Source organism: Mus musculus, chromosome X, assembly GCF_000001635.26.
Source record: "Mus musculus strain C57BL/6J chromosome X, GRCm38.p6 C57BL/6J".
NCBI lineage: Eukaryota > Metazoa > Chordata > Mammalia > Rodentia > Muridae > Mus > Mus musculus.
The window spans coordinates 7558562-7581027 of NC_000086.7; the positions used below are offsets into that span (position 1 = coordinate 7558562).

General features: G+C 48.3%; 2 protein-coding genes and 1 long non-coding RNA gene across 6 annotated transcripts in view; 2 read left to right on the forward strand and 1 right to left on the reverse strand.

The window, feature by feature from the left end:
- On the reverse strand, positions 1 to 15720 carry Ppp1r3f (protein phosphatase 1, regulatory subunit 3F). Of its 2 annotated transcripts, none has more exons than NM_138605.3 (4): positions 14687 to 15720; positions 5675 to 5727; positions 5301 to 5380; positions 1 to 2322 (listed from the first exon to the last, which is right to left on the reverse strand). In NM_138605.3, exons 1-4 carry the CDS (start codon positions 15685 to 15687, stop codon positions 1057 to 1059), a joined length of 2400 nt encoding a protein of 799 aa, NP_613071.3. In that variant the 5' UTR covers positions 15688 to 15720; the 3' UTR covers positions 1 to 1056. The 2 variants fall into 2 exon arrangements, with proteins under 2 accessions (NP_613071.3, NP_001277503.1); NM_001290574.1 differs by having other exon boundaries at positions 1 to 2325.
- Positions 15039 to 22455, forward strand: Flicr (Foxp3 regulating long intergenic noncoding RNA). Its single transcript, NR_029473.1, has 3 exons — positions 15039 to 15348; positions 19127 to 19163; positions 19347 to 22455. It is a non-coding gene; the product is annotated as a Foxp3 regulating long intergenic noncoding RNA (long non-coding RNA).
- Foxp3 (forkhead box P3) overlaps positions 21115 to 22466 on the forward strand; it is a 15568-nt gene continuing 14216 nt past the window's right edge. For 2 of the 3 annotated variants that reach the window (NM_001199347.1, NM_054039.2), the window contains exon 1: positions 21115 to 21285. The gene's annotated coding sequence lies outside the window, so the exon portion shown is untranslated. Of the gene's footprint in view, positions 21286 to 21921; positions 22018 to 22466 lie in introns of those variants that run through there. The other variant, NM_001199348.1, reaches the window with a different exon arrangement.

Here is a 22466-nt window from a genome sequence, read left to right on the forward strand (position 1 = left end):
GCTGTAAAGGGAAGTAAATAAATATATTGTGTTTTATTTTGCTATGCCAAGAGTTTTTATTTGCATGCAATAAATGTATCTAACCTTTCTTTTAAAGCTTCTGGGTATCCTGTTTGGAGTAGAAATGCAATGTCTGGGGACAACAAACCTGATACAAATTTTTTCACAGTACATTAACTCCTTTCTGGGGCCTTCCCCATTTAGGGGTTTCAGGGGTCTCCCTGCTAGTGTCAAAAGCTGCAGTCACCTCCAAACCTTGTCGCTAATCCATGCCTCCATACCTACAGCTGAGCATAGCCACCACCTCAGCCGCATGACTAAAACCAATCCTTCCTCTCGGCTCCCACCGAAACCACCCATATACACAGACACAGGCTCCCAGACAAAATATGCACGACCAAAGGACCACATATATTAGGACCACAAGGCAAAGAGATACAGATCCTCAAGGACACATTGAAGAGGCAGCAGTAGGTATGGCCGTGGCCATCTTCTCTCCCAACATGGACCACAGCCATTCCCCAGAATGTGACTACCCTATACACTCAGGCCCAAACAGGAGACCAGCACAGCAAGACACATCATTTCTCATAGAGCTCTATTGTGGCATATAATAATATGTACTCTATATAAATTAAATTAAAAATAAAGCTCCAGCAGGTTGCACAGGTTGGTTGTTAATAAATATATCTCTGGGTAATTGTGCCCCAAGACCAGCTCATGACCACTCTCCCTCATCCAGAGAATTATACAAAAATAAATACAGGCTTGGGTTGGGTAGGTGGGGGGGGGGCATGCCTGGTTCCATTCTAAAATTTCTCACACCATCCACCATTGTATTCCACTCCACAAATACTACTGCAGGAAGCCTGCTTCTGGCTGGAGAGCTCAGAGATGGGAAGGCCTCTCTCCAGTCAAGCACTCTCAAAATCAAAGTCCCTCACTCCACAGGCCCTGGGTCTCATCTCAACACTCTGGGGTGACAGAGGGACTGTCAATCTCCAGATCCCAGAGAGGAGGAAACCTGCTGTTGGAACCTAACCCTCCCGGCAGCCCCTACGAGAACCAGGCCAGAGAGAGGCACAGCACCAGCACCAGAAGGGACACACCGCTGTTCAAAGCCACGGGGACCATAACGAGCCCAGCCAGTACACCCAAAGTTTGGGTCAAGGGCCCCCAGAGCTGAGGAGCCAACCCACACGCACATTCTGCAGGGGCCGCTGGCATGGGAGACCTCTTTGGGGACTCAAGATTCAGGCTTCCACCCTCTTCTTCCTGGGAGTTCACATGAGGCTTGGCTACACTAGACAGACAGACTTCAGTCCCTGTGGGACCAAGGAGGGCAGGACTCTGCTCTTGCTGGACTGGTAGAGGCAGCTCTTTCTCAGAACTAGGTACCCAGCTGCTTTCCCGCTCAGTAGGTAGCTCCTCCATCTGGCTTTCCGTCCCAGCCTCCCCAGGGGACTTGCTCATCCCAACTATTACCCTATTCAGGTGCAGAGACTTGGTGTCCTTGCCCATCCCTTTCTCTGGATTCTCAGTGAACTGACCCTGTGTTCCCAGAACCACTGGGCTATCACATCTAGAGCTAGAGCGCTCTGCCCATGGAACCCACACATCTCCCATAGTAGCTATCACAGAGCGGGCTCCAGAGAGGATTTCTGGAGGCGATTCCTTAGGGCTGCCCCCTTCAGGGCTAGAAGGAGTGATGGAGAGCCCATCTTCACCCTCCCCCTCGTCATCTGGGTCTTCAGTGTCCTTGATGAGCTCCACGCCACAGCCCAGGCGCGCATAGTGCAGCGTGATCTCCTCGGCCAGAGCACTGTTCAGGGCCCTCTCGGGGCCAGGCCACTTCAAGATCAGGTCACGGTCTGTGAGTATGCCCAGGGCATGAGTGGGGGAAGTGCCTTCCCCGCCACCCGCCGCTGCCACAGCTCTCAAGCGGCTCAGGTGAGACAGGTAGAGCTGCTCCAACTCCTGGTCAATGGTGTCTTCACCAAGCAACTCATCCAAGCCACTCACAATCTCCAGACCCCTGGCGGGCTCATCTGTCAGAGCCCCTACCATAGGGGCCTTTCGACCCCCTCCACTTTCCCACGCAGCCTCCACCTGCTGCTGGGTGGGTTCCAGGAAGGAGCCAGCAGCTCTATCACTTGCATCGGGCCCTGAGGCCTGGTCCCTTGGGGGGCCACCCAGGCCACAGGTTGCTGGAAGAATCCTGATGGCAGGTGCCTGGCGGACCTCTGTAAAAGCCACAGGTGGGTTGCTTCTGGGGATGTCACCTTCTTCTTGAGGGTTGCTGGTCAACATAACTTCGGGCACCTGCTTCCATTACGTGGATGGGAGATGGACAGAATAGAATAAAGCAGAAGAGGGGGAACAAGAAGACATAGTAAGAAGCAGTATAGCCACACCCAGTCTCTAGCGTTTTCTCAGCAAAAATCTGCTCAAGAACCCCATGTAATTCTCTCACCACCAAAGACTTGGTCCTGTATTCGCAAAGAGCAGAGCTCAAACAAGTACAGAGTGGCTTCCTTTTGCAGGTGACAATGCTAAGTGATTCACTGGACATCAGCGCTCAGCAGATGACGGTTAGTAACAAATGAATCCTCTTTTAAAAAGACTGATTTCGGGTCTGGCAGGATGGCTCAGAGGGTAACAGCACTTGCTGCCAAACCTGATGACCTGAGTTTGATCCCCAGGACCCATACATGTGTTGGAAAGGAAAATGCCAATTCCTACAAGCTGTACTTTGACCTACACACACACACACACACACACACACAAATATAATAAAATGTTAATGTTTACTCCCTAATTGTCTTCTAAAACAGTGCTCAATCTTGCAGCAACACTCACATGGAGCCTCTGAGTCTCTAGACACTGAAAAGAAGCAAGGTTTCTTAATGAGATCGTCTTCTACAGTTTTAGAGCAGGTAAAGTACAAGGCCATGATAGACTGCCATAGCAAGATGTGAGAACAGGCTCACAGAATAACGGGGAATGTTAGTAGATAAAAGGAGACGATGAGAGAAAAAAAAATCCTCCTGGCCACAGAGAGCAATATTTCAATGCAAGCATCAAAATAAACAAATACAGTGAACTCAAAATCAACTATTATGTTTGGAATCTGAGTGACACACAAAACTCAAAGCCTTTCTGATGACCTTTGGAGAAAACAACATTTTAATGCATATTGACAAATCAGAAGGGGATGAAATATTTACAACACTTTTCTGTACAAACTAGACCTCTCTCTCTCTCTCTCTCTCTCTCTCTCTCTCTCTCTCTCAAGTCCAGCCTAAAATTTAATCTAGAATTTAATAGAACTTAAGTTCTATTAACTAATGGAATTAGTTCTGTTTAAGTCAATTTTAAAATGATAGACAATATTTAATAAATATGTTTAGCAAACTTAATGGTTTAGTAAATTTAATTTAGTAAAACACTAAGGTAAATAAGATTAATGAATGAATGGAAACAGAGGAAGAGCGCCAGTCAGACAGCTCAGTAGGGAAGGCACTTGCTACCAAGCCGCACAGCTTGAGTCTGACACCCAGGACCTACACAACAAAAGGAGAGAACTAACTCCCACAAGTTGTCCTTTGACCTCAACTTACACACACATATACACATACATACACACACACACACACACAAACACACATACCATGACATGTACATACACCAGATACACACACACACACTCAATAAATGTAATTTAAACTTTGTTTAATAGAGTAAGAAACGGATTTTAACCTGAATCTAATCAAGCAAACTCAGACTCTGTCAAACTGTACTTGACAAACAGGGATTAGTAATTAAAGTGGAATGAAGAAACTGAGGGACTATTAAAAAGTTAAGAGACATATCCATGAGATACAGTGTATCAGCCTGACAGAGGTGCCCCACGCCTTTAATCCCTGCACTTGGGAGGCAGAGGCAGGTCAAAGCTCTGATTTTGGGGCCAGCCTGGTCTACAGAGCAAGTTCTAGGACAACCATCGATACACAGAGAAGCCCTGTCTCAAAAAAGCAAAAGACAAAAAAAAAGAAAGAAAGAAGAGAAGAGAGAGAAGAGGAGAGGAGAGGAGAGGAGAGGAGAGGAGAGGAGAGGAGAGGAGAGGAGAGGAGAGGAGAGGAGAGGAGAGGAGAGGAGAGGAGAGGACAACAGATCACTTTGAGTCCTGGGAATAGTTATAAAAAAACCGTATCACTAATCTAATCATTTGATGATATGAAGGAATACTGTTAATTTTTGGAGCTATGATTATGATAAATCATCGGTAGTTTTTGTTTTGTCTCCTTTTAGGATTATCTTTCTAAGAAATAAACTATAACCTTCATGAGCTGACCAGTATCTGGCTCTCTTTATTCCAAAATACTTCCGTAGGAAATGGGAAGGGGATAATGTAAGTAGGAATGGACACATGCCAATATGCACTGAAGCCGGGTGATGCAGGTTCATTATACTAGTCTCTTTTATAAATGTGCTTAAAGTTCTTATAGACAGACGTTAAAGCAGAGCCACTTTAAATGTTTCCTCCCAGCTAAGAGCATCAGGGTACCAGGGTTCAGCAGCTTTCTCCTCCCTGGTGCCCCTGTCCCCACCCTCTCACAGCAGGTCACATTCCTCTTCTGCTCCTGCCTCTGTCCCTTGACTCCTCCTCACTAAGAGTAAAGCCTAGGTCTTCCCCTTCATCCCCGTGGCCCCACCCCATCTGTTCCCTAGCACTTCCCTGACCTCAGCTCTCTCTACTTCCCCTCACTCTCTACTTGCCCTCACTCTGAGAAGTTCCTGCTCCTGCCACATGAGTCTTGTTTCTAACAGACAGTAGCTGAGGCCCGGCCTTTGGGACTTGGAATGCTCTTTTCTGAAGCCTCACTTCTCAGGCCTCTCCCTCCATTCCTCTCTCCTTCCCTCCCTCCCTCCCTCCCTCTCTCCCTCCCTCCATTTTGCCTAAGCATTCATCTTCAGCTCAAATGTCTCACCTTTAAACCATTATTACAATATGTCTCTGCCCTAACATGTAATCCCCATACAGATGCCATTTGGGCTGGGTTTCCAATGTCTATCACACACAACAAGCCTTCCCTTAAATGTTTGCTAATTAACAGTTAAACCCAAGTGAATAATTTCATCTTTCCCTTACCGCCACCCCCCCATTAAATTCTGGTTTTTGTGCTTTCACTCCCCACCTCCACCCCTACTTCTAGGATAGGCAAGAGTAGGTCCAATTGTGGTCACACTATGAGCTTCCTATCTGGCTGCTCGCACCAAGGTTACCAGGGCCTGCTCACCTGAAGTGTCATCTGGGGCCATGGACGGAGAGGGGTAGGGGCCAACAGGGGACCTAGTGACTCTCGAACATCAGGATGTTCTGCGAGAGAGAAAGGCAATGTTGAAGCAAGACAGGTACAAGCAGCCTAATTCTGCTTCTCTCTGACATTAACTGGAAGTTCACATTAGAAGCTTTTTGTGACAGTCTAAGGAAGAGGTGACCTTTTTCCTTTTTATATAGAAACAAGGCAGAAAGAAGTGGTAAAAGGCCACTAGAAAGGTTAGGAGACATAGCTCAGGAGCAGAGCACTTGCCTAGCACACATCGAGCCCCAGCACCATGAAAAACAAAGTATTACAAAGGCTAGAACTCTCAACACCAGCCCGGTGCTTACCTGCTAGGGTATTATCGTCCGCACTCCTCATCCTTGGCTCTTCTTCAAAAGGCCTGTGGGGCAGACAAGACAGCAGGTAAATATGACACCCTGAGAGGTCAGTCGCACCACCCACAGAGGCACCTTCCGGGCCTCTGTGATGACCCATCTTCACCTGACAGCTGCTATTTCTTCTCCCCCCTGCTTCTCAGTCCTTTTGGTCATGAGAGCCCTACGCAATCATGGTAGAAATTTTACGAAAGACAGAAAAACATAAGGATCCAGGAAACAAAACAATCACATATGAGCCAGAGGCAACCACTGTTACTATTTGGAAAATTTCATTCCAGACATTCCCTGAAACCATTTAGATTCTGCAAACATACTTTCACAGCTGGCTTTGTCCATTAAACAGTATGAAACATCATTATAGACTTTTGCAAACATTGAAAAAACGGCTGCTTTGTGCTTCTATCAAATGGCCTTGACATTATTGATATAGCCATTCCCTTCCGACTGAGTAGCTAGCTTCTTTCCTTTATAGTTACAAACCAAATATCAACAGGCACTTTTGGATCACTTCTCTAGGGTTTGTTTCTGGCTATCACAGAAGCCTTTTTTTTTTTTTTTTAAGAAGGGCAGACAGAAAAGACTGAGGGACACAGGAAGCAGCAAAGGGGAGGAGAGAAGGCAAATGGAGATCAAGAAGGTAGTCAGAGCGGCCTGTGTCCTCTACTCCACCCCTCCTTGGTCCCCATACCAGCCTGCCAGGACCCATAACCCCCTTGTAGGCAATATAGAGTGTATAGTGGAGTCAAGAGGAATAAGGATCAAAAGCCAGCTCTCTGGCCTGGAACAGAGCAGTAAGTAAATCAATGGGAGAAATCTATTGGCCCAACTGCTCCTCTGCCAGCCAAGGTAGATCCCCGAGTGACATAAACCAAGTACTTCAGCCAGATCCTCCCAGGAGCGTGCCTTTATCGTGGACCGATCACTGTTCTTATTCTTACTAGTGAATATCAAATGTTCACAAATGAGGCAGAGGGCGGAAGCAATGATTACAAGATCCAGAGACCTGAGGGAAACTGAAACAATCACAACTTTTCTTCCTAAGAGGTGACAGGACACGGTTGACACTTATTTAAAAAAAAAAAAAAAGTTGCAACTTTGAGAAAATACCTACTGAGAATCACCTTCCCAAAACCAGAATGTTGCTAGCAGGCCTATGCTATGGTATTAGCCAATGGTCTACATGTCTACATGGACTGATTTAATCCCCACTGTGACTGCGAGGGAGGCGCTTCTACATCCTTTCAAGTGGGGCCAGTTCTACTATCCCCATCTTATGGATGATGAAGCACAGGCTAAGGAAATGACTCAAGATTATGCAGGTAGGATCAAAACCCGGACTTTTAACCAACAAGCTGATGCTGTTTAGATAAGAGTCTATGTGACTGTACCCAACTCAATCTCCAGCTCTATCTAGAAAGAGAGGAAAGAACCTATAACAGACACATACACTCCCTCCCCACTCCCTTTCACAAAGGCTTTTTACCTGTTCTTTACTCTCATATTCACTGTGTGTGCAGTTCCATAGTACACGTGGCTAGATCACTACCAGAGTGGCTATGCGAACCTCTGAGCAGCACTTTGGAGGAAGAAATTTAACACTGTATATAAGGACCTAGAGTCTGGAATCTTTGCAAGGGGCCCTCAGTCTTCCTCTATAGTCTAGGACTCCTGCATCCCACCAGAGGTATTTCAGTCTGAATATTATAGAGCCTGGGACAGGTGACTCTAGGAGCCCAGCCAGCAACCTCAGCACAACACAGATGAAAAAAGAAGATTCAGGAAAAATTACCTGAGACTGAACCAGTGTCTTCAGTGGGTCTAAAATCCAGACCTTTGAATCTACAGCTCATTTGACTTTTACCTAGCAGGGATAACTTTTTATGTTTGTTTTCTTTTTTAATTGTCTTACTAAAGCTGGGCAGTGATGGCACACACCTTTAAACCAGCACTTGAGAGGCAGAAGCAATCAGATCTCTGTTAGGTCGGGGCCAGCCTGATCTACAGAAAGAGCTCCAGGGACAGCCAAGGTTATACAGTGAGACTCTGTCGAAAAACAAAACAAAACAAAACAAAACAAAACAAAAACCCTACTTTATTGTTATCTTCTAAAGTAAAACTAAAGTAGTAAAAAAAAAAATCTTTAGTTTTCAAGAACACTCTCAACTGGATAGAAAGCCAGCCCTTCCTCCCAGAGACAGCCTATGCAAGCTTGCCCGTAATCTGACTCAACCCGGCCGTGCGTACCAACCAAGCTTCTATTAAGTCATAGATGCGAGTGAAGAGAACTCAGGCTGCAGCCCCTAGCAGGAAAAGAGACTTCTAATCAGATGAAGGAAAGGAAATACAGTCCACAGTGTTCTTCGGCTGCCACAGCCCTCCACAGCTGAAGCCATTCAAGTATCAGCCCAACTCAAGATCCACAAAGTCAGCAAGTTGTCTTCCCAAGCTCCAAGAGTTGGAAAGAAAAGCTGGGGGCAGGGGAGACGGTTGCTCATTGCCTCCACCATGGGCCTTTTTGTTACTACATCAAAGTCATTTGAAAAGTTTACATGTATCCTTTCAAACAGCAACCTTTCCTTCTTCCAAATATAGAAAGTATGATTTAAGGAACTGTCTCTATCCCCGATAACTACACTGCATACTGATAACATCCAAAACTGGCCCCACTTTGAAGACAGTGTCTTAGACAGTAGGCAGAGAGGTGTGTGTGTCTGTGTGTGTGTGTGTGAGAGAGAGAGAGGGGGGGGGGAGGGAGAGAGAGAGTGAAAGAGAGAGGTGGTGGGGAGAAATCTTTGAATCGTCTTTCACAGTAAAATTTTGGAAGTAGCTGTGGCTGCAATCAAAATGAGGCGAGTGTAAGTGTACAGACTTACCGATCAGTTAACAGTTCTTAGAAAAATGGAAGGAAATCAAGAACAAAACTGTACATACGGTGTGCCTGTTCATTTTCGAGAATAAAACCTTTTGGCACCTGTCCCACAAATGCCATGCAGTCTCTCTGGGGGGCAGTGAACACACAGTGGGCCAGGACACACAGTGCTGGGAATGTGTTGGCATGCCTTACTTGAGTACTTGTGAATGAGTCCAGCCCATCTTACCTAGAATGGACCACTCTACTGGGAGTGAAAGTTCTTCCCACCATAAAGAAAGTCAACAGCTACTTGACTTCAGATAGTACCTGGAGACCAAGGGATAAGACTTGAGAAAGTGGTGGCAGCGGCCCCAGCCCAGGCCAGCCAAGACAGAACAGAAAGATCAGTTAGCAGAGATAAAGAATGAGTGAGTGAATGAGGGCCAACAAGCCCCCAAGAGAAATGCAAAGTAGACTCAATACCACGGCCACAATCATCGTCTGGGTCCTACGTGAGCACGCCAAGTTTCAAAGAACTGTGCTTGCCCGAACTGGGTCATGTGCTGAGCCCCAAAGGGAAACACGCACAGCCCAGCTCCCATGGAGACAATCTGATGATGCTGTCTGGGGGGGGGGGGGGGGGGCGTGGCTTCAAGATACTTGGAATTCTGGTCAGCTTAAGTCGTGTGCTTTGGGGGGGTGAGGTGAGGAGGCTGTGACATCATCAAGTTATGTAGGACTCTGCCCTGCTTTCTCTGAGTGTCAGCCTCAACTCTAGGACTTGTGTGCATTGGAGGGCAGCTTACCATGCATGCTTCAAGCTTCATCTAACTGACACTCCCGTGGCCACAGCCCAGGGTGAGAAAACCATTTCACCTCATAAGCCAGCACATTCACGAGTAAATACAGACACAGACACACTGAGAACTGAAACACTTGCTCTTCAAAGTAATACTCACCTCTACTGCATGTCAAACTGCGCTGGGCTATCTCCTATACCATTTGCCAATGTTTGTTGGAAGCCAGCAAACTGATCTTGCATCTCAATAAATGCCCAGAAAATGCAATGTTGAATAGTCCCAGCTCTACCACAAATCAGCTGTGACCCGGGACAAATTTCCTCATCTCTTGTGCCCTAGTCTCCTCATCTATAAGGAAGAAATGGTAGTAATACTTCAGGGAGCTTTTCGATGGACTGAGGAAACATGCAAAGCACCAATAAAGTGCTTAAAACTAAGTCTTTTGGAATAGCGCTGGGGCTCTGAAAAAAGGAAGCAACTTGTCCGGCCATTCCCAGCTGTAGGCCCCATCCAGCAGCCTAGCGCTGCAGTTCTCAACTGGAGCACTAGCAGAACTACACAGGCTCACATCCCTGCTCTGCCACTTTGCTGTGCAGCCTCCAGCCCACAACCTTAACCATGATGGCCTACCAGTTGTCTGTAGAACAAAGGGACACTTTCTCATGAAATCCTCTCTCCAGACCACTTAGATGATTCCCACCCCACCCATTTCAACTCTATTGTTCTCATTTCTGTGAGGCTGCCAATAGCTACCCATTCATTCAGTTACAGGTATACCTAAAACCTGTGCATCAGGGATAGTGACAGGAGACACACTGGTGAGCAAACCCAGCAATGAAATTTAGAATTTGATGTGGAGACATTTGAAAAAATACTCAAACTCGTTCTTTCAACAAATATTTATTGAGCACCTACTAAGTGCCATGCACTAAGGCAGGCCTGTGAAAATACAGTGGTCACCAATGCAGAGCATGTCCCTACCCCTCACGGAGCTTACAGTCTAGCATTGCAGTCACCCATTAATCCCCTAATAAAGGCCTTACTACAGACGGAAGCCAGTGCCTTTAGAAAAGGAAGGAACATGCTAGAACACTAGGCCCTGGCACAGACTAGAATCAGCAAGGGCTTAAGGATGCTTAGAAAGCAAGTGCATGGGTATGGAATAAGAGGTTGTTTGGGGGCACTGAGTGGGAGACAGCCAAGCTTGAGAAGACTAAGGATTCAGTCAAGCAGACACCAAGTTTAGTAGTTGAGGCTGACAGAACAGGAGAAAGGGCCAGAGATTTTGAAGAAAGCAAGTAGAGGGCGGTCCCAAAGCCAGAGGGGACCGAGTAGGAGCAGTTAGCCCTTTCAAGAAGAAAACAACGGAGCCTTTCAGTGTGGCCAAAGCCAGGGACTAATAAAACTGCAGACAAAGCAAGTGCTGTTGACTCTTCAGGGGAGGGGGACAAGGGTGATCATCAAGTACTGACCAGAGGCAAAGGGCAAGGTGGCTCAGCAATTAAGAGAGAGACCCTGGCCTGAGGCTAGGTCAACAGAGGACCAGGTGAGACAGACCTGGAAAAAAAGCCTGATGAAAGACAAATGGGGCTTATGGTTGCAGCCTCTGGACAAATGGCAGAAAATGAAGCTCTGGAGTCAAGAACAGAAACTGGCCTGAAATGGGAACAAGGGACCCCCTCCTCATGTACAATGTGAGGGGTGTTGGTGTTCAGACGTGGGGGCTCTAAGGAGCAGGCATTCCATTCTTATGGTTTCTATTGTGTTTGAAGAAGCAAAAGGCAGAGTGTAATGATAAAGAACACTTGACGGGATCCCATGAAAGAGGAGCCGAGGGTGGATCAAAGGACACACAGGACAATGGGGCAGGATGGAAGATGGTCCTTAACTTGGGGGAAGGCTCACATGCTGGCCTATGTGGCATTTTCCAACTTGACTTGCTGATCAGTGCTATGAATAAAACTGGGGACTTAAGGAGGCTAAGCTGCGCAAGCTTCCTTCCCTAAGGAAACCCTCTTAGAACTGAGGAGTCTCCATGAGGAGAATCTGAGGGGTAAACACATTCTTGGTGAAGCAAACAGTATGAGCGACAACCCCAAAGCAGGAGTAACAGAAGGGATGTGGCGACAAGAGCTCGGGAGCAGAAACCAATATAAAGCCAGACTAGATGCTAACAGAGGCTGAAGCAGGCATCGGTGAGGGTGTGTAAGGGCCAGCCAGATTTTTGTTGGTCTTTATTTTTAAGAGGAATAGGATACTTCCTCAGAGTATAAAGCCAAGACACACCAGAAGGGCTCCTTCCCATATCAGTCCAATCACTGAGGACTCAAAACCTCTGTGCTCACCCAGAAGAGGGATTTAAAGGAATCTAGCTCACAGAAAACGCTGTTGAGCACAAATGAAACTATACAAAAATACTCAGCAAAGTGCCCAGCAAGGAAAGGGGGCTTGGCCACATATCACTTGGTAGGGTCTCACATAACCCTTGCCCCCTGGCTCTACCCCAAGCTCCTGGGAGTCTTAGGACCAGTCTGTGTCTTCTCTGCTTGTTCCTAGCACTGTGCTCAGCACATAACAGGCTCTACCAAAAATGCTGCTGATGGATTCTCTCTAAACCTACTGAGTACTGCAAACCTGGTCCTGCAAGCTAGGGAAAGCAGCCAGCTCAGCCTCTGGACTACATCCTCATGGCTGCCAATCATCTCTTCTGACCCTACCTGCCAAGGGCCAGCTGCACAGTGGGCCTGTGGCCAACGATTCTGAAGCCCTCTACAGCAGGCCTCCCACAGATAAGAAAAGGGATCCCCTGAGGTCCACCACCATTTCCCCAGAGGGCTGGATCACGGGGGGTAGCTATTCTTCAACAGCACTTCAAATCAGCAGCAGCACACAGGCCTTAAAACAATAATAAGTTGAAATGTATTTGCTAGGAAAGTCACCGACCTACAAAGAAAACCTTATCGCTGATCTAGCAGCGCACACCAGCCTCCCCTTTGCAAGAGCTGAGATCAAAAGATAAAGAAGCTATCAAAAAGCCATCTGCCCACTTAAAATAACATCTCAAGTCACGTTGGGAACCACAAACATGGGGCCAGCTACCAAAACAATTGTCTAAATGAACTACTTCAATTTCTCCTTAAAACCACCCATGTATTTTAAAAGAAAAACACCCTCTCCACCCACCTTGGCACGGCAAGGTTTTGATTTGTCTGTTCCCTTCCTTTCACATTCTTGAAAATGACCAAACTTCAGTACTCAACTGTCTTATCTTCCAGAAAGGGCTCCCACAACTGCCGATGGAATAAGAAGTGATTGAAATGCAGGCGATTCTGGGGGCACTGGAACTGGGTGGCGGCTACATACACATACATGTGCAATTCTTCCGAGCCATGCCCTCGGGGGTCAGTACCGTCCACTTGTGTATATCTCAATAAAACACGAAGCACACGTAACAGGTACAGGGGGGAAAGGAAGAACTAAGAGCGCCAACAGTGAAATGCGGACTTTGTTTTTAAACTAGCATCCCTAACATTTCCTCCCTGGCCTGGCTATTTACTAGCTGAGTGACTCTGAGCAAGCTCGAGCACCTCTCCGAGCCCCCCACCCCACCCCATTTCCCATGAACTAGGACTCAATATAGTGCCTACAGTCAACAGCACATTCAGCTGACCTCAAGAGGAGAATGTCCCTACCACTCTTAACAGAGATTAAGAAATGCTGCCCACCAGACCTTTTACAGCTACAATTATGCCTCAGTTACCTTCCCTACGGGTACTGCATCCAATTCAACCACACAATGGGAAAGCCATTCCTCTCTGACCAATGAGGAAACTGAGACAAGAGTACACAACAAAGCTGAGTTTGGGAAAGGATACATGGACTGTAGTGAGCATCTAAGCTTCGATGCTAATTACCAGCACTATGGCACTACTTGGAACTAGGCTCGATCCTGAGTGCTTCTGCTCATCCCGTGAGGTCTGTGCCATAACTTCCTGTTTTACAGATGAGGGTGTTTATCTACGGCACGATGCAGCTAAGAATTGGATACGGTCACACTAAAAAGTGGCAGGCTTAGGGTTTGAACCCAGGTAATCGAATGGCAGAATCTAAATGCTTCAAGGTCCATCCACGAAGAGCTAAACCTTTCACAGCCTAAGCCCTTACCACAACCAGCAGATCCCACAGCACCCTGCTCCATCATGCAGCTTCGAAGGGACAAAAGGGCAACCTCCCCTTCCCATTTCTCATAGGAGCAGGAAAATGTATGCATTTCATAGGGGCTCTAACTGACCCCGGGCATTAGGCCTAGCTGGAGCCCTTGACAAACGTATAGCCCTGGTAAAGACCTAGAAAAGCATTATATCAGTCAGTTTACAAGAGGTGTGCAAAAAAAAAAAAAAAGAAGAGCGATGTGACCTTCAAGTCCGCTTCTCATCTGTTTCCGCCTCTGCCAAGGCTAATGTTTTTATGTGAGAATAGAGCCTCGCTCCCTAAACTCCACTGGAGGCCTCAGACTACCAGAGGAACAGTTTTTAAAAAAAAGGATGCATAGACTTCAAAGCCAGAAATGGTTGAAACTAAAAAGCCAAGTACCACCACTTCCTCAACCAGTTTCTCTAACTCTGGCTTCCTGCTGTGGCAGATAGGAATCAGACTGACTCCCCACGCCGGGAGACCCTTAGTCCACACCTTCGCACGTCATGTTCTCTCCACTCCAGCACACTGGCTGACAGTCATACGAAACCCAGAACCACCTCAGGACTTTGCTGTCCCCACTATCTACATCTACCTCCCCTGTATGTGCATCACTGCTCCGTACCACTCTGGACTCAAGTTTAAATGCCACCTCCTCAGAAAGAGTCCTACCTGGTCCAAACTCTACCAACTCGCTCGTCCATAACTCTTCGTTATCACCGTCTGGGACTCTTCACAAGAGCTCACCCTCAACACGTCTGCAGCAGCCACTCCCTCCAGAGCCTTACAGTATTTTCCTCTCAGCACTAACCTTAGCCCTATTTATCTTATCTGCTTGTTTGCTTTTGCATTCTGTTTCCCAGAGGAGCCTTTGCGGGATGGTTGGGGACAGGGAAGGTGTCTGTCTTGTTCAGGGCCTTATAGTGGAACTCAATAAATGGATGATACCCCAGAATTTAAAACAGTGCCTAGCACATGTTTGGCCTGCACTACTCTTTGACCGAATGCACCCTCCTGCCTGTCCTGGAGAGCAGGCCTGGGGGAGGGGGAAGTGCTGGGATGGGAGGCTTCTACATCCAGCCCTGTGTTGGTGGAGGTGGCGCTGGCAGACATTACCTGCGCCTCACCGGCTTCATGCAGCTCTTCAGCTGCCTGGCCTCAGCCTCCACAGGACCCTGGCACTCAGGCTGTGGCTCCAGCTGCTGCAGCTGCTGCTGCTGGGGCAGCCCTTCGGCATCAGTGGGTGTGGGAGCGGGTGCGATCCGGAGCAGGACAGTGTAGTTGCGGCCATGGTTGTTGGCCCAGAAAGTGCCCTCGGGGGTCTCATAGCGCACCACGAAGTCGAGGCGCGCCCCATCGCTCGCGCCCTCAGCAAAGGGCAGCTGGAAGGCAAAGCGGTCAGTGCAGCCACCGTCGTCGGGTGAGGAGGCTGACATCTGGCCAGGGCCCAGGCCTAGCCCGGGATCCAGGAGGGGATCTCCTGCTCCTGTTCCTCCCACTCCTGCCCCAGGCGGGCTGCGTGGGACATAGCGGGCTGGGTGGTCGCAGAAGGTAGCCCAACCGTCGTGTGAGGCCCGCACGTGCACCGCCTTCTCGAAGGAGCGGTTCAGCACGCGCACCAACCCGCGCACCACTGGCGGGCGTCCCCCAGGCACCCACACCCCGGAACCCCCGGGAACCGCTCCAGGAGGCGGCAGCAGCGCCTCCAACTCCACCATCACGCGCCCCAACCGCTCCAGACGGCCCAGCGCGGGCGGCAACGAAAATGTGGGCACCAGGTAAAACCCCCCGCCAGCGGGAACGGGGCACGGCGGAGAGGGATCGGGAAAAGCCTCCTCTTCCTCCTCCCCTTCATCCCCATCCTCGCCATCGTCTTCCTCATCAGCCCCGCCACCGCCGCCATCTTGCCCGGTCGCCGCCGCCATCTTGCCCGCCCCGGGCCCGCCCCACGGCCGGTAGCGGCGTAGCTGCGCCAGAGGCAGCCCCAGGGCCTCGTCAGCGAACAGCACCCTCCGCGGGGCCACCGCCGCCTCAGCCGAGGCGCGGGGCTCTCCCGCAGCCGGCGACGGGGGCGCGGGATGCCGCAGCGGTGGCTCCACAGGGGCCGTGCGCGCCATATCGGCGGCGGCGGCGGCGGCACCGACGGCACCGGCGGTGGGACCGGCGGGGGCAGGGCCTGAAAAGGCGGGCAGCCAATGAGAAAGCCAGAACAGGGGGGTGGGGCTCCAGTGGAGCGTAGGCGGTGAGCTAGAGACAGGTACGGCCAACAGCCAATGGACAGCCACGCGGGAGTGACGTACAGGTGATTGACAAGCAGGAGAAGCTAGCAACCAATGAGGACGCCCGCGCGTGGGCGGGATGGAAGGCGGGATGATAACGGAATCAATGGAGAGGCCTGAGTAGGGTTAATGCGGGCCCGAAGATGTAGCAGCAGGAGTATGACAATTAGTGGGAAAGTCTGAGCACGAAGGGCATGGTAGGCGGCGGGAAGATGAAATGGCTACAAGCAATGGGGGCAACGGGGAGCGAACCCAGAGGTCCAAAAACTGGGAGATCCGCAGGTTGCGTAGGCGGTGAGACGTAAGACAGATAAAATGAACAGCCAATGGAGAACTGCACGCGAATGATGTAGAGACAGAATGACGATAATAGTTGCAATGAGCCAATGGAGGAGTCTAGTGAGCGCACACTATGGCTTCAAGAGGTGGTAACAAGGTAGATCTAGCCAATACAGAGACTGAACAGAGACGGGAAGGCTGTGTGTGAGCAGACATGGAGGCGGGGCTGTAGCGGGCGGGGGGGGGGGGGAGCACTAAGGCATGTGAGGAGTGAAGGTGGGAGCGAGAAAGAAATGGGGATCCAGGGTGAAGGCTGTTATATCTCAAAGGACAGTGCCAGTATGGGATTAACCAAAGCTGAAACTAGAGAAATGTAGCCAGAAGGAAACTTTGGAGGCAAGATGGGAACTCATACCCACGGATGGTAGTGTAGGTGCTGTGAAGGAAAGCATGAGTAGCCAATAAATAGGCTGAGTTGGAAGAAGGTGCATAGGCTGAGCCTGAGCTATTGAGTGATTGAGCGCAGAATCAGAATTCATTCAACCAGTAAGATCGGACCTCTGGGGAATGGCTTTACCTTTCCCTAATCTTCCATGACTCCCCATGGCTCCACGAATACCCAGAGCCCCTAAAAGCCCAGACTGCACCGGATTGTGAGACCAAAGCAAAACAGTTCTATCAGTTACTGGGTGTGTCCTGCTGGCCCCACACCACCACACACACCTCCCAGCCTTATTGTGACCAATGCAACTAGCCATGAACGTTCTTAACTGTTCCTTAAAGTCCCCAGTTGAGCATTGATGTTCTTCAGGACTTGGCACTATTGCATGAATCAATCGCAAAATAGGAAATAGAACCTTTTTGGAAGAATTAGCTTTTTCCAACTCACACTTAGCACACATTGACTGATAGTATGTCATCACAAGCTTATCAGCTAATGTACATTCAAATCAGAGTCCTGCCCTTCTTGCTCATTTTGACACTTTGCACCCCACAGTGGCTTTCTTCTCCCCCCCCCCCACTTTCCCAATCTCCTCTGCTTAGAGTGCTGTCCCATCTGTTTCTTTCATCTAGTGAATTCTTTCCATTCTCCCTCTGAGATGGCACCTCCTATGGGAATGACCTGGACTTTGCCATCGTGTTCATTCACATATCCCCCACTCCCATTTACTAACTTAGTAAGACTTAGTGTTTGCCATATGCCAGGTTCAGGGAGTGCTTTTATCTAACCCTCATAAGACCCCTAACAGGAAGGCCCCCACAGTCTCTCTGCTCCTCCTGTCTGTGTCCAGGGTCATGAAAGGAATATGTCCAGCTACAAGTAGCAGAAGAATAATGGCATAATGAAGGTAGAACTTTTTTTTCTCATCTGAAAGTTCAAGGCAGCAAGTGCTCTCAGGACTCCATCCTATCTGCCCATTTTGGGTATCAACTGTGCCCCGGTCTTGCCTCAGAGTCTCATTCTTCAGCAAATCCTGCAGGTTATCTACCCAACGCATTTTCCAAGCAGGATATGGTGATGTATGCCTGTAATCCCAGCACTCAAGGGGCTGAGGCAGGAGAATCACGGAATTCCAAGCCTAGGCTACAAGTGTGACCTTGTCTAAAAAATAAAAAGGGTTAAGTGTAGCTCAGCGGTAAAAACCACTTCCTAGAAAGTGCATGGGCCCCATCTCTAGCATCATTTTTTTTAAATCCCAAATCCACCTTTTCACTACCACTCCATCAACAGGACCAGCACCAGTCCCAGTCCCCTGGACTACTGTAGTCACCTCCCCCTGGTTGGTCTCCATCCCATGTTCTACCCCCTATTCCATATTCAGCCATCTAAGACATCCTCTTAAGTCCTAACAGCAATGTCTCTCCTCTGCTCCCAACACCCTCTGGCTTCCTCTACACTAAGAGGAAGAGCCAACCTTCACCATGTCGTAAGCGCACAAGCCAGCTAGCCCCGTCTGACCTTCCTCCTGTTCTCTCCCTTCCAGTCATGTCACTCCAACCACACAAGACTCCTTGCTGACCCTGTACATATCCAGCACACTCACCTCAGGACACCCACACTGACCCTTCTCTCCTGGATCTGCAGATCTCCCCATCACTCTCTTCTTCATCTATGCCTGCTCTTTGTCAAAGATCCCTTTCCCTGGGAATGCTCCCCCTGACCTGTTAAATCCTGCCCCATTCACCATCAACTCCTAGCCCTCCCAGTTTGCTTCCCCAGGAACCTACATGAGCCAATATAGTAATGGTGGAGAGGAAATACCACCCTCTGACAAGCAAAACCCTAGCCACCATGCTGCAAAGACCCTAGCTTTACACTTCAGTAACCTTAACACTCCCGCACCCACAGCCCCATTCAAATAGCCTCCTGGAAACCTGTGTCACTTACCCCTCATTTACTTATCCTGCCACCTCTCTGACCAAGTTTTCGCAGAATGGCAGGAAGATGGTGACGAGGATATAAAGGAAGATGCAGACCAAACCATGGACCCTGAGAAAATGAGTACCTATTCCAAAAAGAGACAGGTGACAGGGCAGGGGACTAGAACTGTCTCAGAGACATAGAAGATACAGGGACTAGTTGGGCCCAAGTGTACAGGGAGCAGGGACCATTAACTTTGGGGCATAGCTACAGTCAGCTGCCCATTACCTGTTAGGTATGCTCTTCACCCCTCCCCTATTCCCTCCCACACACAACCACAACTGTTAAGCTCCTAAGATCCATGCAGACCTCCAAAGTAAGAGGACCTCATCCCACCTCTGCCCCTCCCTCCCTCTCAACTCAGGACCTCCCCCGGCTTCCAGGCACCACACAGGCCATGTTTGGTCTTAGATGTGTCCCACCAACTTAGAAGCCCCAACCAGTGAAAGTTTTGCTTTGAACTAATGATAGGAAGGGTTGAGGGTTTTTTTTTTTTAATTGTTGTTGTTGTTGGCTGGTATTTTTGGGTCTTTTTTTTTTCTATTCACTTTGTTTTCCCCTCTTGTCTTTATAAAGCCAAGCCATCAGTTCCAGTCTTGTTATTTCCAAAAAGGTGAGTTAAGATGAGGAAAGTCAGTCTCTTTTTTGTTGTTGTTGTTGGGGCGGGGGGAGGTGCTCAGAAGATAGCCGAAAGGGACAAAAAGTGCAAATGAGGGAAAGAGCAAAGGAGTGTGGGAATTGTTTACTAGGTTAGCATCATGTGAATAAAAACGTATTTCTACTTTCTCTTCCTCAGGCCTGAAGCCAGTCTTGCAAAGAGGTGGTGGTGGCCATGCAGTTGGATACCTGGAACTCTTAGCTCTCTGCAGGATGCCAGGGCACCAAAGGCTGGAAGCCTTAGCCGTGCCTTGTCAGGAAAAACTCTGTGGAGGCTCGTCTGTAGTAAACAGTGGTTACAGGGAGCCGGTCTGTGCCAAATCGAGGACACGCAGCTGCCAGATCTTGAATACAAACCTTAAAACCTCACAAACATCAAGTTCCAGAGGAGTCTCCAAGTCCTAGAACTTCTATGACACTGTTGGCTTCAGGAAAACTGGTCACTTCAGAGCCCAATGCTAAGGACCCCTATTTCCCAAAATTGTGATCTTAAGCAAGCTGCACCTCCATTTTGCCCATCGGTCTAAAAACAATACAGCCATGATGAGATGGACCTCAGAGGGTGAGAAGTGTTTGGCTCTGTCTGGAATGTAGAAAATTCTAGTTAAATGTTGGCTACCAAAATTATGACAGCTGTTTAGAATCCTAAACCTTTGCAAACGGGAGTGTTTCTTTCCTTTTGTTTGTGGTTTTGGTTTTTTGTTTTTGTTTTTTTGTGTTTTTTGTTTTTTTCTTTTTCTTTTTACACGGAATCTGGCTATATAGCCCCAAGCAACCTTAAACTCTTGATTCTTCTGCCTCAGTTTCTGGGGTGCTGGGATTACTGGTATGTGATACTGGATGAAACTGGAACTTTTCAGAGTAGACTGTTACAAAGTTTAGAATCATCAGGCTATGGCTATATTGTTCCTGACAGGACTAGGACCCTGGGCCGCTATGTGTATGGTTTTTTTGTTTGTTTGTTTTAACAACCCAGAGCCTTGTGCGTGTTAAACAAGCACTCTGGCACTGAGCTGCAATGGCCAGCCTTTCTTCCCCTTGCCCTTCTTGGTGATGCTGGCTGCATTAACAGCCACTGGGGCTGTTCCCAGGTGGGTGGCTGCTGGGTCAGGGCACTCAGCACAAACATGATGTGGGGCTCACTCAGAGACTCGCAGCAGCTTCTGGGAGCCAGCCATTCTGAGACTCTCTGATTCTGTGAATTTGTGGGGGGAGTACAGCCCACTTTTTTCTCCATGAATTGCTTTCCATGCCTCTTGCCTTCTGTGGAAAGAAAGGCTACAGGAGTGGCCAGCTCTGCCAAGCCTTGGCAACATGATGGTGGTGATCATATGCATGCTTGCTAAGGAAATACTGAGGTTTGGAGCAGAAGGAAGCCTCTGGAGACAGAGCACTACCCCACCTCTCCCCTGGCTGCTTCCCATTCACATGGCAGGCTTCAGATCCCTTCTTCTGTTCAACCCAGCGATCCTCCAACGTCTCACAAACACAATGCTGTCTCTACCTGCCTCGGGATGCCTTTGTGATTTGACTTATTTTCCCTCAGTTTTTTTTTTCTGACTCTACACACTTTTGTTTAAGAAATTGTGGTTTCTCATGAGCCCTGTTATCTCATTGATACCTTTTACCTCTGTGGTGAGGGGAAGAAATCATATTTTCAGATGACTTGTAAAGGGCAAAGAAAAAACCCAAAATTTCAAAATTTCCGTTTAAGTCTCATAAGAAAAGAATAAACAAAGTAAGAGAGCAAAGAAAAAAAAACTACAAGAACCCCCCCCCCACCCTGCAATTATCAGCACACACACTCATCAAAAAAAAATTGGATTATTAGAAGAGCGAGGTCTGCGGCTTCCACGCCGTGGTTTTTCTTCTCGGTATAAAAGCAAAGTTGTTTTTGATAATGTGGCAGTTTCCCACAAGCCAGGCTGATCCCCCTCTAGCAGTCCACTTCACCAAGGTGAGCGAGTGTCCCTGCTCTCCCCCACCAGACACAGCTCTGCTGGCGAAAGTGGCAGAGAGGTATTGAGGGTGGGTGTCAGGAGCCCACCAGTACAGCTGGAAACACCCAGCCACTCCAGGTAAGGACTTTGGAAACTAATACCATTCATCCTAAATGCCAGATAGGTGGAGCAGTTGGTCCTTAGACAGGGGCAAAAAGAAGTACTTTGATTGTTTGATGCACAGATAAACAGGATTTTTTTTTAACATATGTCTATCAACTGCTGGTCTCCAGGAATGCCGGAGCTTTAGGCAACTCAAGATGCTGTCCAGCTATAACTAGAAACTAGAAGTGCATCTCTTGTTTCTTTTCCTCCTGCTGTCTTCCATTTCTTCTCCTGTCTCCCCCTGCTTCTTTGCCTGTCTCTGCCTTCCATCAGTGCCCAGTCTCTGTCTCTTTCCCAGGCTCTGACTATATGCCTGTCTGTCTCTTCCAGCCTGGCCAGCCACAGTCCCTTTCTTTCCTCCCGCTCTCTGACTCTCGGCTCATCTTCCTTCAGCTGCTTTTGCACCCGGTATTGAGCGCAGATATTTGTACACAACTGGCGCTTAATAATAATGGCTTAAGAGCTCTGTTTTCCAAGAACGGGCATTAGTTCTGTGTGTCTTAGGTTTGTGAGCTGTCAGGTCAGTCTTAGCATTTAACTGACCTTCTGCTTGTGTCACGCAAGATAACACCCTCAGTCAGCCACAGTTTAGCAAAGGACTATATGACTGTGAGCAGAATCCATGTGCAAGGAGAGCAGGCAGTTCAGGACGAGGGTGAGCTGGTCTCTGCAGGTTTAGTGCTGTGGCACTGTGCCTGGTATATGGTGAGTTCTCACTGTTTGCTATTAGCATTTTTAAACAAATTAGAATCGTGCTATAGATTGGATTTGTTTCTGCTCTGTTCAAGCGATACCATTTTTGTAGCATACTAAAATAACGAACACGTGATCTTTTATGTCTGCCGTGACTGTCCTCACATCACCATGAATTTGATTACCTGAATTAAGTGCTGATGGTGGGATATTTGGGTTTCTTCTGATTCTAAAACTCCATACCTGACTCCATGGATCCTGAAAATGGAGTAGCTGGGGAAGAAGGGGTGTACATCTTAAGGGGTTTTGCCCTCTCTACAAATTGCTTTTCCAAAACGTTGTCTTATTTTCTGTTGTTTCTATTCAAGTTAATTTTAGGTGTGTGTTACCATTTTTAATCCTTCCCCATCATAAGAAAAATGACAAGTATTAAAATTTTGCATTTTGGTTACTTTTAATGA